The 16279-nt window shown below is 40.8% G+C and overlaps 1 protein-coding gene across 6 annotated transcripts in view; it reads right to left on the bottom strand.

Annotated features, from left to right (window-relative positions):
- The window catches only part of Nckap5 (NCK associated protein 5), a 1019391-nt gene that overhangs the window by 211510 nt on the left and 791602 nt on the right, over positions 1-16279 (bottom strand). For all 6 annotated transcript variants that reach the window (XM_004659647.2, XM_045151370.1, XM_045151371.1 and 3 more), the window contains 2 exons: positions 15173-15211; positions 1190-1309 (listed from right to left, as the gene is read on the bottom strand). In XM_004659647.2, coding sequence (XP_004659704.2) covers positions 1190-1309; positions 15173-15211 — 159 coding nt within the window. The remainder of the gene's footprint in view (positions 1-1189; positions 1310-15172; positions 15212-16279) is intronic.

Below are 16279 nucleotides of genomic sequence, written 5' to 3'. Positions count from 1 at the left end.
CCTTGGCCTGTGAATTTTTAATGGAAGAATTTAAATAACCTATGTGACTAGTGTTTCTTGTGCAAGACATGGGATATTCACTGGCAGTTACCTGATAACCTTCCTCTCAGCCAAATGGGCCATGAAACTATGGGCCACACTTTGCAAATTGTACACATCACTCTGACAACTCAACACATCCATTAGGCAGTTGTTTCAGAAGAGGTCTGAGCGAAGCTGAAAGGACCATGTATAAGCAAGCATCAGAAGCAACAGAGGTATGCCTTGCAGCCTCCTCTGATAATTCATGTGCTTCCTTCTGAGTATGTGTTCACTAATGTTTTGCCAAGGTCAGCTTCAAAATGATACAGATTGTGTGACATACTAGAACTTTACAACTTATGAAGTCAAGTGAGAGGAAAGTTCATTGAGAATATTTAATTGAGGTAGCATGGTAGTTTGTCTCCCATAAACTAATTTGTTTTGAATTATCAGTCTCCAGATGGTGGAGGTGGAGTCTTGCTGTAAGAGATGTGCTGTGGTGGGTGATCTTAGCTGTGTTACAGGCAGTTCTCCCTTGCCAGAGTTCAGCTCACTCCTGCTCCTTTCCTCCAGCTCCCGTGGCAAGATGTGATGTCCAGCTCTGATCCACATGCTGAAATTTCCCTACCATGTCATATGATAAATAGACCCTTCCTCTACTCAGCTGCTTTTTGTCCTAGCAATGTAAAGGTAGCAACAACAAAAGGACCTGTGAAAATTCCCAGATAGAATCCAGGAAGTATACTGAGAGGAGAAACAATGCAGAAAGGGAGATTTGATAGAATAAATATCAGCTATAGTTATGATTACAGAGTTTCAAATAAAGAAATGTGTTTTTGATTTCTACAATTAAACATCCTTGCTTATCACAGAATGTTCATTTACTAATAATGGCTCTTAAATCCATTAATTATTTAACTTTATGATTCCATTTAGTTTACTAGGAAACAGTTTTCTGATTGTTTCTTCTTCCTATGTATCCTTGTAGGTGCATTTCTTTATATATCTGTAGCTTTAAGAAGTTGAGAACTTAAGAGACATTCCATTTTAATGACATCTTCTGAGAAAGAAAGAAATTGGGATCCTAATGGTGGAAAGTTTTGAACGTAAGTGACTTCCTGGCAATAGCATTTCAGTAGCAAAGGCAGTTTTACACATCAACACTTACCTGGAGGAGCACATCAGAGGCTGGTCTGGCTCGCTGTTGAAATAGGATGCTTAGCGTTCGATTCTGTTGTTCCAAATCAAACACTCTTGTTTTCAACTTTACACATTCCTCTCTTAGATCCTATGACAAACACATCAAAGGGAAGAGAGTCTATAATGGAAACACATCTTTGCATATTATAGCTACGTTTTCTATGATACTTCAGACATATTAGTAGATAATAGTATTTTGTTCTTTAAAGCCTCCAGAAATAAATCACAAACATTTTCTTCCACAGATCATTGTCTGACAGAATTATTATATGCAGGGAAGACCAATTGAACAAAACAAAGCACCTTGAATTCAGAAACATATTAATGTAGCATGCTATTTTTGAAGGCAGTAAATCTTAGCAATATAAAGTCAATTTAAGTTCCCACCTGTATATTCTGTCTTTTTGCTGTCTTCATAAAAGCAATCATAATGCTCAAACCACAAGGACACTGTTTTTGCAATGAACAAAGATTTGTGGAACTAAGAAAACAATCACTTTTGATGGAATGGTTGTGAACCTGCTCCCACATTTGTAGACTGAAACCACAGCCTCACAGACAGTGGAGCCTTGGGGAGCTGACTCAGTGGTGAGAACTAGCCCTGCCCTCCAATTAGGGTTACCACTCTTCTAAAGAGACTCATAAACTGCTATGATAAATACCCCTAGTTATAACATAGCAAGAAGGATCCATCTATCAACGAGGATACAAGGTTTTACCAGAGTCCCACCAAACTCTTGATCTCACATTATGACACTCCAAAATTTGAGAAACATTTTTGTTGTCCATAAAAAATAAATGTTATCTTTTGATGGCACCTTGTAATGTGGTGTATGGAAAAACCAGAGATGATTCACATCACTGGGGTTTATACAGTCAGTATACATTTAGTGAAAAGGAATTATTTTGAAGTGATGGTTTTAAACAATATTTTGATTATCATATACCATTTATAAATAAAACTGGTTCCATGAGATTTTCAGGGATCAACATAGTGTGTTTTGGTTATATTCCTTTTCACAATCCTCTCTTGCCCCTGTCCCACTTCCACTGATCGCCGTCCTCTTCCGACCTAATCAGTCTCTCCTACTTTCATGTCTTGTGTGTGTGTGTGTGTGTGTGTGTGTGTGTGTGTGTGTGTGTGTGAGAGAGAGAGAGAGAGAGAGAGAGAGAGAGAGAGAGATATTCAATGAGTTTAATGAGGGTGGCTTACAGGAACATGAGTAACTAATGAGTGGCTATATCACTGAAGAAAATGTCTCCAGTAATCATTTATTGCTGGTATATCCTCAGGGAAATTCAAGGTCTTATGAGTCTCTTCACCATGCTTAACTGACAGTTAACAGGCTCAGTCTTGTATGGGTCTTGACTAAGTAACTCCAGCAGCTGTGAGTTAATGAGTGCCACAGCAGGCTGAGAAGACAACATTCTAAGCACTTGTCCACATTCTTCAGCTCTTACAGTCATGGACCCTCTAAGTGACTTGCCCTCTTCCAAATCAATAGAGTTTGCTTGGTCTCCACCTCAGGGAGAAAGGTCAGTGAGTACTTTGGGAGTACTTATACAGTGCACATTCCTCTGAGCCTTCCCCTCACTGGAAGGGGACGAATAAACAGACCCTAAAGTAGTGGTTGGGGCTCCATCAAGGGCGGCTTTCCTGTCTTGCTCGTGATAGTAGTATTCACGGAACTTTAATACCTATTCTCCTCTACAGCTCTTACAAATGTCAATACACCTTCGTCTTTCTCTCTTTTATGTGTGTGCATATGTGCATATTTACAAGTGCGTAGGGACATGTGTACAGGCAATTGTGGAGGCCAGAGCTCAAGGTCAGTTATCATCTTTGACTGCTCTTCACCTTGTTTGTTCAGGCAAGATCTCTTGCTTGACCCAGGACTTGCTGTCTTAGCCATCTTTCACTGGGGATCCTCTGTCTGCCTCTTCAGCACTGGAATTACAGTAGAATACCACACGTGCCCAAGTATACAGCTAGATGTTAGGAATCCAACCTCAGGTTCTCATGTTTGTATAGCAAGTGTTTTATCTACTGAGCCATCTTCCAGCCCCTGTATGTATCTTCTTTACTAAGCCCATTTTTTTTTAAATTTTTTATTTATTTATTTGAGAGCGACAGACAGAGAGAGAAAGTCAGATAGAGGGAGAGAGAGAGAATGGGCGCGCCAGGGCTTCCAGCCTCTGCAAACGAACTCCAGATGCGTGCGCCCCCTTGTGCATCTGGCTAATGTGGGACCTGGGGAACCGAGCCTCGATCCAGGGTCCTTAGGCTTCACAGGCAAGCGCTTAACCGCTAAGCCATCTCTCCAGCCCTACTAAGCCCATTTTGTCAATTAGATGACACATTCACAACAAGAACAACAATATAAGCATGTTACCTTTATGTTCTTTTTTATTCTATCTTATTGCTTCTGTACACAATAGGAGCTTAATCAATGTTTGTGTTTATTTATTACATTTATTATAAATTTTTCCAGAGATAATGATGATAAAAGAATCTACTCTGGGAGCTGGAGAGGTGGCTTAGTGGTTAAGGTGTTTGCCTGCAAAGCCAAAGGATACTGGTTTGATTGTCCAGGACCCACATAAGCCAGATGCACAAGGGGGCACATGCATCTGGAGTTCCTTTGCAGTGGCTGGAGGCCCTGGCATGCCCATTATCTGTCTCTTTCTCTCTTTCAAATAAATGAATGAATGAATGAATAAATAAATGAAATATATTTTTAAGAAATCTCTGCAGTGACTGTGTGATAAAGAGAGACGATGTTTCTCAACATTTCTCCTGTGTGAATTCGTGTGTGTGTACAAATTCAGGCACTTATGCACTACAACACATATGTGAGGGTCAGAGGACACTTTGGGTATCAATCCTTGCCTTCCACCTGGTTTGAAGCAAGTTTTCTAGTTGTTCATGTTTTCACTGCTTGTATTCACTATACCTGGTGTCCTGTGAGCTTCTGGAGGATTCCCCTGACTCTGCCTCCCATCTCACTGCCAGCACACTGCGATTACAGATGATTGTGTTATAGCAACTGAGTTATATGGATTCTGGGAAACTGAACTTAGGTACTCGCATTTGCATAGCAACTTATTTACCCATTGAGCAATGTCGTCAGCCTTTTATCTCTGTATTCGACAAAGCAGAGTGACAGACTATGTAATGAGACCACCTGTCATTCTCTCTGGGAGCCTCAGAGGTGAGGTATCCTTTCCAGTAAACTGACTGCTGTTGTCGACTTCTTGTTACTGGGACAAAACACTCTACTAAAAGTAGCTGATGGTAGGAAAGGATTTATTTTGGCTTATAGTTTCAAGGGGAAGCTTCCTGATGGCAGGGGAAAGCACGGTAGAACAGAAGCTGAACATCACCTTCTTGCCAATAACAGGAGGACAACAGCAGCAGCACAGTAAGCCAAACTTTAGCAAACAGAAGTTGGCTATAATACTCCTAGGCCTGCCTCCAAGAACACCCTTCCTCCAGCAAGGCATCTGATCTGCACCACCGCTCTGAGTGTGAAGCTAGAGACAAGGCTGCTGAAGCTGTATATGAGCATGTGCCATCACCTCCTGTAGGACTAACTCCATTGTGTACTGGAACACACAAATATGCCTAGAAGTGGTTTCCTGTATACTGTACACTCCCCTTGTCTTTATTTATTTATTTTTTTTGTTAAATGGGCAATGCTCATTTAATTCATCAATGTTTTCAATTTTAATGTCCACAAGTACAATGACATGCTTGGGAGGAGGAACCCGGGAACAAGTGTCAGAGTGCAGGAGCAACAGTGTGTTTGCTATACATGTGCTCTCTTGCTTCTTTCTTTAGAATTCAACATCAGTGTCTACCTAAGACACATGTTCTCAGCATGCATCTGACACCTTCTGATCCCCAATACTAATTGTTTTCACTACCACAAATTAATTAATAAACTCAAATGTGGGGTAGATGAATATTAATAGTACCCATTTCCTGAGAAAACATAATCATTTCCAGTTACAGGTAGAAAATGAAAATACAAGTATGGAAGTGTAGGAAAAGAGAGAGCTTAAAGAAATGGCTCTCAAAATGTTCTGTAACAAAGATTAAGAAACATAAGAGTTTTTCAAGTGAGTAAAATAATAGAGGAAGAAAAGCAATCCCCCAGCTCTACGGTGTCTTTACAAAGGCTCCTGAATTTCAGTGGCCAAGGCTATCACCATGGTGAAGGTTCACCAGTGGGGAATGCAGTCCAGAGTCCTTGAGAACAGTTCAGTCGACACCACTGGCTCATCCAGCTCACTACATGGCACGGAGACAGGGAGGCTTATGATCACTGGCAAACGAAAATTGAGCTGGTCTGAACATTTGTAGAATGGAAAGAACTGCTTGCTGTGTGTGTGTGTGTGTGTGTGTGTGTGTGTGTGTGTGTACATGTGTGCTCATGCATGTGGAGCTCAGAGGTTGAATCACGTGTCTTCAATTGCTATCCACTTTATTTTTTTTTTAATTTAATTTATTAGTTTTCATTTCAGTGAATACAGGCAGTTTGGTATCATTATTTAGGCTCATCTGTGATCTACCCCCTCCCATTAGACCCCCCAAGCAATAAGGCAGGAGAAGGAAATAAAAGGGATACAATTTGGAAAGGAAGAAGTTAAGTTAGCGCTATTCGCTGATGACATGATTGTATATGTAAGAGACCCGAGAGACTCCATTCCAAAACTCCTGAAGGTGATTAACTCCTATAGCAAAGTAGCAGGATACAAAATCAATGCACAAAAATCGGAAGCATTTCTGTATGCAAATGACAACGACACAGAAAAAGAAATAAAGGACATAGTCCCATTTTCAATAGCAACAAAAAAAATAAAATACCTTGGAATAACGTTAACCAAGGAAGTAAAAGATCTATACAACGAAAATATAAAAACTCTCAAAAAAGAAATTGAGGAGGACTTGAAACGATGGAAAGACCTCCCATGCTCCTGGATAGGCAGAATTAACATTGTGAAGATGACAATCCTACCAAAGGCAATATATAGATTTAATGCAATTCCAATTAAAATCCCTACAGTGTTCTTCACAGACATAGAAAAAATGATCTCAAATTTCATATGGAAAGGCAGAAGGCCTCGCATATCCAAACATATCCTCAGCAAAAGAAATACCTCTGGTGGCATCACCATACCCGATATAAAGTTATACTACAAAGCCATAGTAATAAAAACAGCATGGTACTGGCATAAAAACAGGAGTATAGACCAATGGAATAGACTTGAGGACCCGGGTTTTGGGCCAAGCAACTATAGCTACTTGATATTCGACAAAGGCCCAAACAATATAGACTGGAAAAAAAATAGCATCTTCAACAAATGGTGCTGGATAAATTGGATAACCACATGCAGGAAACTGAAACTTGATCCACACATTTCACCATGCACAACACTCAAATCCAAATGGATCAAAGACCTCAACATAAGACCAGAAACTCGAAAACTACTGGAAGAAAATTTAGGAAGTACCTTCCATGATATAGGAATGGAAAAAGACTTCCTGAATAAAACCCCAGTGGCTCAAGTTCTTAAACAGTCACTCAACCATTGGGATCATATGAAGCTGAAGAGTTTCTTTACAGACAAGCATATAATAAGCAAAGCCAATAGAATACCCACAGAATGGGAGAAAATATTTGCAGGTTATCCAACTGATAGAGGCCTTATCTCTAGAATTTACAAAGAACTCAAAAGTCTAAACAATAAGAAGACAAATACCCCACTCACAAAATGGGGCACAGAGTTAAACAGGCAATTCACAGAGGAAGAGATACAAATGGCAAACACACACCTAAGAAAATGTTCATCATCCCTAATCATCAGAGAAATGCAAATTAAAACAACTATGAGATTCCACCTTACTCCAATAAGGATGGCCAACATCAAAAGGTCAAATGAAATTAAATGCTGGCGAGGATGTGGAGAAGCAGGGACACTCATTCACTGTTGGTGGGAATGCAGGATGGTACAACCACTTTGGAAAGCAATATGGAGACTCCTGAAAAAGCTGACTATAGAAATACCAACAGACCCAGTTATACCATTGCTGGGCATGTACCCTAAAACCTTCAAACCAAAAGCCAGAGAGATTTGCTCAAACATGTTTGTAGCAGCTCAATTCATAATAGCTAAAAGCTGGAATCGACCCAGATGTCCATCATTAGAAGAATGGATAACAAAGATGTGGTATATCTACACAATGGAATTCTATACAGCAGTAAGAAAAAACGACATAAAGAAATTTGAGGAAAAATGGTTGAACCTGGAACAGATCATTCTCAGCGAACTTACCCAATCACAGAAAAAAAATCGACACATAGTCTCACTCATCTGCAACACCTAACCTGAATCTGCCCAAGATGCCTTACATACCCACCAAGCACCTCATGGGCTATCCACTTTAATTACTGAGGCAGGATCTTTAACTTGAGCCCAGAGCTTGCAGATTCCGCTAGTTTAGCTAGTCAGTTTGTCCTGGGGATCCCGTCTTTGCTTGAAGCTGAGATTACAGCCAGGCCACCATGGCTTTCCATATTTATGTAGGTTCAGGGGGTCAAAACTGAGGTCCTCACACTTGCATAACGAGCACTTTATCCACTGAGAGACACCTCCCAGACCATTTGTGTGGGATTTTCAGGTTCTTACTGTGTTCCCTAAAGCTGTGGATAGTCACCCAGATATACCATTCCATCCCTGCTGTGAAAAAACATGCATGCTCATGTACACACACAAACATAATTGAAGGGAATGAGAAAGAAAAAAAAATACCTCTGCCCCTATTGTGTTCCCTGGTCATAGGGTGGCAGCTTCCAACTGCTTAATCTGTCCTCACCACAGGAACCTGCTGATGTAAAGGAGCTGGTGACAGACCTACACCGGGTAGGAAACCAACTGTTCTGCCACTGTCCGTTACAGGGGACAGACCTAGAACAACTCCCAGCAAAGCTCTGGAAACAGCATGTCTCTCTTCAATATTCAGAAGCTGGAGTCTGGTATTGTGCCTAGAGGCAGAATATAGACCACCTTTCCCCTCTCATCACTTTCCTAAGTGAGTTTCAGACTCAAAAAGTGGACCTCACCGAAAATACAAGTATTCCTTATTGTTACAGAAAGGGGACCAGAGTTGGGAAGATGGCTCAGGGGACAAGGTGCTTGTCACTCAAGTGTGAAGACTAGAGTTCAGATCTTCAGCACCAAGGTAAATTCCACATGGATTTTGTGTTCACCTGTAATTTCAATGCTCAAAAAGAGGAGACAGGGAATTCCTGGGCAAGGTGACCAGAGAGACTAGTTCAGTTGGAAAAATCTAGGTTTAGGTGAGAGACCTAGCCTCAGTAAAATAAGTGGAGAGCAACTGAGGTTGAAACCTGCCTTAATCTTTTACACTTTCATATACAAGTGTCCCCTCCACACACAAAAGAGACTAGATATGTGATTTTATCACATGGAAATAATGTCAAAAATTTGATCATGTTCACTGTCTTATAAGAAAATGCAATGGTTTTGGGGTTCAAGAAAATAGACCTGTTAGCTTTGCAATATTCTTTTTTTTTTTTTTTTTTTTTTTTTTTTTTTGGTTTTTCGAGGTAGGGTCTCACTCTGGTCCAGGCTGACCTGGAATTAACTCTGTCATCTCAGGGTGGCCTTGAACTCATGGCAATCCTCCTACCTCTGCCTCCCGAGTGCTGGGATTAAAGGCGTGCGCCACCACGCCCGGCTTGCAATATTCTTAAAGTACTATCCACTAGAAATAAACTAAGGGATTATAACTCAATGGAGGGGTGTACTGAGCAATGCCACACATCCCTAAAGACCTCCCACCCTTCTCAATTATACCAGACCACAGTTTCCCTGGAGGAGTTATATATTGTAATTCAGATCAGTTACAACTGCACTTGGAGTAACGAAATTTTTGAATCCATTGCTATTTAATCCCTGTGGAAGCACAGTTACTATATGCATGTCAAGAGCAAAACCATCACCAGTTCCAGGTTGAAGTCAATTTAAGAAAACACTGATGTCTAAGAAACAGGGCCTACACAGATATTACCACTGGAGTACTGGTGACATTCATTAAAATGTGACTTATGTGAAACATTATTACGGTTTACATATATCAGAAGTGGTATCTGTCACAGGAATTTACTAGATTGTGGGTTGAGTGCATGCGCCATAGTCCTTATTAGTCACATGATATGATCTCTGTGTAGTATGCATGTATGTATGTATGTATGTATGTATGTATGCATGCATGTGTGTGTGTATGTGGTTGTGTATGTTCAGGGTGAATGTGTTGCTTGTAGAAGCCAAAAGAGAGCCTTACATGTTGTTCCTCATGTACTGCTACAGTTACCTTTGTGTTGCTTGTATAAAACACCTAACCAAAAGAAATGTATGGGAGAAAAAGTTTACTTTCAGCTTACAGTCACAAGGGGAAGCCTCGCGATGGCAGGGAAATGATGGCAGAGCATAGACTGAACATCACATCTTATCACAGGAGTTGATAGAAAGCAGTGAGAGTGAGCTGAGTGGTGGCAAAGGGGAAATTGGATACAATGCCCCAAAGCTCACCTAGAGCAACACACCACCTCCAGCACAGCTCTGCCTCCCAAATTTCTACCAGCTACAAGTATGCAAAACACATGAGGTTATGAGGGACATTTCCCATCCAAACTACCACCACCGTTTACCTTTATTACCTCTCCCTCTTTCTGTGTGTGTGTGTGTGTGTGTGTGTGTGTGTGTGAGAGAGAGAGAGAGAGAGAGAGAGAGAGAGAGAGAGAGAGAGAGAGAAAGAGAGGAGGGGAGACATGTATGTGACAATGCAGCTGGCCCGTATGCTTCAGAAGGTTTGTCTGACTTTGCCTCCCATCTCACTGTAGGCATGCTAGGATTACAGAAGCCTACTATAGATTATGGTTTTCTAGGTGGTCTAAACTTGGGTCACCAAGCTTACACAGCAAGCATTTTTACTCTTAAGCCATAACCCTAGCTCCCTTTTTGCCTTTTGTGAGACAGGGACTCTCACTGGCCTGGAGCTCACTGATTCAGCTAGACTGGCTGGTCAGCAAGCTTCAGAGATCTGCCAGTCTTCCCTCCCCAGCACTGGGATTATAAGTGAGTATCACCATGCTAAGGGTTTCAGGGTGGGCAAAATGTCATAGTGCATTTTATGTGCTGGATGTAGGTCGCTATGGTTGCTTTAAATGTCCAGCAATTATAAGCAGGCATACTTTAGAAACCAGATTTCACACTCACAGTGGCTGCAGAAGGGGACACAGATGGTCCACGGCCCCTCCTACAGGACCAAATACGTGGTGAGTATGGAGCACTTTGTAGCTACAGAATTGTTTCATGTTTCTATCACAATGACTGCATTGCTCGATTCTATCACACAGGCCTCTTGTTTTCCATTGTTAAAGAAATAAGGGCTGTGAAGATGGCTCAGTGGATAAAGCACATGAGTATTAAATTATCAACACTGAAACAACGTAAAAACCTAAACGCTGGGGTATTCACCTGGAATCTCAGCCATATCTATGGGCAAGAAGGTATGCACACCCAGGAAAATCTGTTGTATGTTTAGGGGACAGCTAGCCTGGCAAAATAGTGATGAGTGGGAGATCTTGCCTCAAAGAACATGAATGGTAAGACTGACACTGAAAATTATCCTCTGACTTCTGTATGTATGCTTTGGTGTGCATGTGCCCATGCGCACATATACATATATACATACCCACACAACACATACACCAAAAATGAATGCACTCTGTATAATCATTTAGATTCTCTACAAACATGTATGTAATTCTCAATGTTGACCTAGAAGGAAATTAACTCGAGAGAAATTGCTTTTCTTCCAAGTTTGGTGTTAGCGGCAAAAAATCATTAAAGGACCTGGAAAAGGTACATTTGCAGCAATAAAATTGACTTAATGATGATGAAATCCATAGCCGGCATTATTGATTTCAATTGCACTTATGGGCTTGGCCCTGTGATTGGAAGGCATATACCAGAGTGAGACGTGTTTAATGCTGTCACCTTAGTGCTATTGATTCAAATGAGTAAAGGTAGATTATTTAAAGGGATCCAGAGAGAAATGGAATCAGGATCAGGAAGTATATGAACTAGTGATAGGTGATAGTAACAGTACAGAAACAAAGTTGTCTGCTTCCCATTGGTGAAGGTAGACTCTTTTCCACCAGGGTGCTAGTCTGACCAATTCAGGATATGACATGAAATAGGCTCCATTTGTTTCCTCTTGGAAGGACCAATAAACCATTATAAAACTTCACATTTGCCTATAATTCCATGCAACAACTTGTGTGTGGGGATGCTAGTGTGGAGGCATGTATGTGTGCACCCATGTGTGTGTGTGCCCGTGTGTGTGTGTGTGTGCATGTGTGCGTGTGTGTGCAGGACAGAAGAACACCTCAGGTTTCAATTGTCAGATGCTGTTCACCTTTTTTCTTTGTACGCACAGTGTGGGGTGTATGTGTGGTGCTCACATGTGTAAGTGAAGAGGCATATACTTGTGCAAAAACATTTGGGGGCCAGAGACGTTGGGTGTCCTTCCTGTGTAATTCAGCCCTGAGTTGTTTTAGATGGAGTCACTCTGAACATGGAGATGTGAAGATCTGCCATTTTCATGAGCCTGGCAATTCTCCCATCTCTCTACCCACAGAACTGGGGTTAGGGATATGTGTGACCATGTGCTGAGAATTATGCGGGTGATGCGGAATCAGTTGAAGTTTCAAGTGCTCTCAGACCTTCATGCTTGCAGCAAGCATTCTTACCCACTGAGCAATCTCTCATCTCTCTGTCCACCATTTTTGAGATAAAGACGCTTACTGGCCTGAACCTCAACAATTAGAATAGACCAGCAGGCCAGGAAGTCCCAGAAAATTCTCATCTCCACCTCTCCACTGATGGGATTAAAAATATGCACCAATATAGTTGGATTGTTTTTTAAATGTGGGTTCTAAGCATCAAACTCCGGTTCTCATGCACACATGACAAGTACTGTACTGACTGGCCTACTTTCCAAATCCTCAATTTGTTCCAAAAAAATAAATAAATAAAAGGAAATCTTTGTCCTCTTTTCCCCCCAGCAACTTCAGAGTCCCTGGAAGACTTAGAAGGCACAGAGAGCGTGGTCCTACGGGCTCTCTGACAGCCCTGCACATCTTTCTGCCTGTGGTGTCCCTCAGACCTGCAGTGGCGTGGCAGTGTCTCTCTGTGTCTGACTGCCTCCCTGCACCACAGCAGACAGAAGTGCTTACTAGCTATCATTTGGATTTGTGCAGCTACATTTGGTGGTTGACTTGAAGGGTCCTGCCTTCCTTCCTTTGTATTGTACCAGACACTTGAGGCACCATCAAAGTGACCAGATTGAAAAGTATTTCACCAGCTGCATTCACGGCCACAACACTGATGCCTTCAGTTCCTTCATTGGTAATAAAGTGAGCAGAGTTTTCAATGAGAAGGAAAAACTAGAGAAAGCAAGGCCTTGAAAAAGAGGAAAATCCCGTCATTATATTGGACAGAAACTAGGAGTTTCTTCCCAGCACCGGGTTCTCGCCCCTCTCCACAGTAGATATCCACTCTCAGTGGGGCACCTACCCAGAAGCAGGAATTCCTTACCAGCTCTCCTAAGTGTGGTTCTGTGACTATGGTTTGTTTAAAAAGATGTAGATCTGACCTATAAAAATTCTATCTTTGAAAGATAGCTGGTATGATGCTCTTTATCTCTGCCTATTATTGCTTGTCCTCTCATAATTGGAATGTGGGTGCAATATTTGGAGCCAAAATAGCTATTTTGGAGCATTAATCAAACCTTGGAAATGAGGGCTGTGTCCCACAGAAAAATAAGTGAAGCTAGAGAGTCTATGGACTTAGAGAGATTCCATACCAGCCTTGTACTGATTACCTGTCAATTTATATGTGAGATAGAAATGTTACTTTGGTTTAGCTATGCCATTTGTATTTTGGACATCTATCTCTCACAATGGAACATAATTCTAACTACATAAATGTTCTTGAATTTCTTCATATACATGATGTTAATGCAAAACCTGAAGAGTTATAATTATTTGTAGATGCCAGGCATGGTGACACAGTTTTAATACCAGCACTGGAGAGGCAGAGGTAGGAAGATTGCTGTGTGTTCAAAGCCAGTATGGGACGACAAAATAAGTTCCAGGTCAGCCTTGGCTAGAGTGATATTCTACCTTAAAAAATTTATATATATTTTACACACACACACACACACACACACACACACACACACACAAACACATATACCTTTGTAGAAGGAAACTTTTCACAAGTCTAGCAAAAGTGCTATCGTAATTTTTGGGCAGTATAGATGCAAATAATATTTAAGTATGTACAGGAGAAACAGTCAATCTCTTTATGCTGATAGGATTATTTTGTATTAAAGAAAATCAAGATGAGGCTGGGTAAATTGTTTTGTTGGTCAAATGCTTGCCTTGTAAGCATGAGGACTTTAGTTCAGTCCTCATGATGCACATACACAAAAAAGTTGTACATGGTAATGTTTATTATATTCTCAGCATTACGAAAGTGGAAACAAGAGGATCCCTGTTACTTATGGCACAGCTAACCTAGCTGCTTGGGGAGTTCCAGCCCAGTGAGACCTTGCTTCACAAAAAGTGGATGGCACTTGAGAAGACCAATTTCTGAGTCTGTGATGTGGCTTCCATATATGCAGATGGATGGACATGCGTGCGTGCGCATGCACACACACACATGCATGCATACCTGCATACACATGTACATCTGCAAACACATGGACATACATATGTAAATGAACACATATAGAAAATAAAGTTGGGGGCCGGGGAGATGGTTTAGCAGTAAAGGCACTTGCCTGTGAAGCCTAATGAGCCATGTTTGACTCCCCAGATCCCATATAATCCAGAGGCACAAGGTGGCATTCATGTGTGGAGTTCAGTTTCAGTAGCTATGGGCCATAGTGTGCTAATTCATTCCCCCCCCCCGTCTCTATTTCATAAAAAAGAAAATTAAGGTGGAATGCATGACTTTGCTCTCTTTACTTATACCCTCTTGGACCCAAGACAGAAGCTTATAGCTCCTCTTGGGAGATAAACTCTCCATTTACAAAAAGAAAAGTCAGAATAAACAAGATTTTGAAGAGACAGAGGTTAGCCTCTGAGAAAGTGATAATATGGCTAGATAATATAGGAAACATTCAATAAAATGCACCAAACCAGCCAAAGTTGCAAACAATGACCTGCATTTATCCACTCTGCCCAATTAAGTGATTGCATGTGTGTAGAGACAGAATGCATAGCCAGCTGGAAAGCTGATCGAGATTTTCATTTATTTCATATTAACCACAGTACTTTTCCCCTGAGAAATTGCTCTCCACCCTCCATGTATAGATTCCCACAGAGACCCATGCTTGCTTGTTTGTGTGGAGGGGGGCTTATCGCCATGCCCGTTATGTAGAAAAAGTAGAAGACTGAGAAATTAAATCACTTTTCCAACTCAAAGACCTCTTGCCAAATCTCAGTCCTCTTTCGATGTTCTTCCCAAACTGACATTCATGTCACATAAATTGGAAGAAACCAAGACAATACATTCAAAGTTTGCATTCACTACATACCATGATAGATATGCATCTATTTCAAGTACACTAGGACACTTTAATTTTCAAAAGTTTTATGTTATTTTACAAAAGTTTAAGTTGTGTAATTCCATTGCTCATTCAGTGATATTCCTTCACATGCCATCTAACACACAGGGCTCTAACCTAAGTAACTGGAGAGAAAAGAGTCTCATCTATCAACCACAACTCCTGAGCTTGACAATATTAATTCATATGAGCATGTTAAAAAGTAAGCAGAAGGTGACCTACCTTTTGAGTGAGCAGAGCTTGAACAACTTGGTTGGCTACCTTTAAAAAGGAAAGGAAGTTGCCACTTAGAATGAGAACATTTTATGAGTGCGCTCTAATTTACCAGTAAGTTTCCTATAGTTTACTGTAGCTAATTAGCCCCTTATTTCCCTTTCCCTCCACCTGTAGAAGATCTCATTATTTTCTAGGCAATATTTTTTGTTATTTCCTAAGGTGACCTTGTGGCTAATTAACATTATTCGAGTAGAACTATCACTTATACCTTGAGTTTCTCATTACCATATTTGGGAAAATAATAATCTATTATATGTTAAGTATCACAGGAAGGCCAGAAAATGATGCAGTGCAAAACATGGTCCTAATTATCTGTACACAATGTCCACACTTTGCTGATTTAGAAGCTCCTTTGACTCTCCTGCCTACCCAGCCCTAGTCTCACTATTTCTCGAAGAACTCTTAATAGAGCAGGCTGTGGACAACACGTCGTACTGGTCATCCCCTGTGGCTGCCACCTGTAAGACAGTCTGGTAGCCACTTACTTCTTCCTCAGTAGAAGAACCTCATTTTTTTAAGTTTTGCTTTTGGCTGGGCACATCCCACTTCCCTTGTGTCCCCATGTTATAAAGATTTTGCCTATAAGATATAAGCAAATGAATTTTTGTGCTTACAAGAAGTTGTAAAAATGGGGTTGGCTGACAAAAATCTTCTTTCATTTTTTCTTTCTGGAACCTGAACATGTTGTAATACAATCCAACTATATTGCTCCCAAAGGACCCAAAGAACCCAAGTCTTTAAACATCAGGCACATGAATTCACATGTTTGACATACCAGACAATTCATGGAACCAGCCTAGGTGTCCATTAGATGAATGGACAATGAAAATGTGGAATGCCTGCACAATGGAGCATTATTCAGCCATAAAATGGCTTCAAGAGCTTTGTAAGAAAATGAATGTAACTCAATTCATCAAGTTAAGTAAAAAAAAAAAAAAAGCCAGACTCAGAGACTCAGAAAGTTAAGTATCACAAGTGTTCTATCATAGGTAGGTATGTAGGTAAACAGATAGATAGAGGATGGATGGATGGATAGATAGATAAATAGTAGAT

Source organism: Jaculus jaculus, chromosome 5 (assembly GCF_020740685.1).
Source record: "Jaculus jaculus isolate mJacJac1 chromosome 5, mJacJac1.mat.Y.cur, whole genome shotgun sequence".
NCBI lineage: Eukaryota > Metazoa > Chordata > Mammalia > Rodentia > Dipodidae > Jaculus > Jaculus jaculus.
The sequence above is the reverse complement of the archived record's forward strand: the minus strand, read 5'-3'. Positions and strand labels throughout refer to the sequence as shown.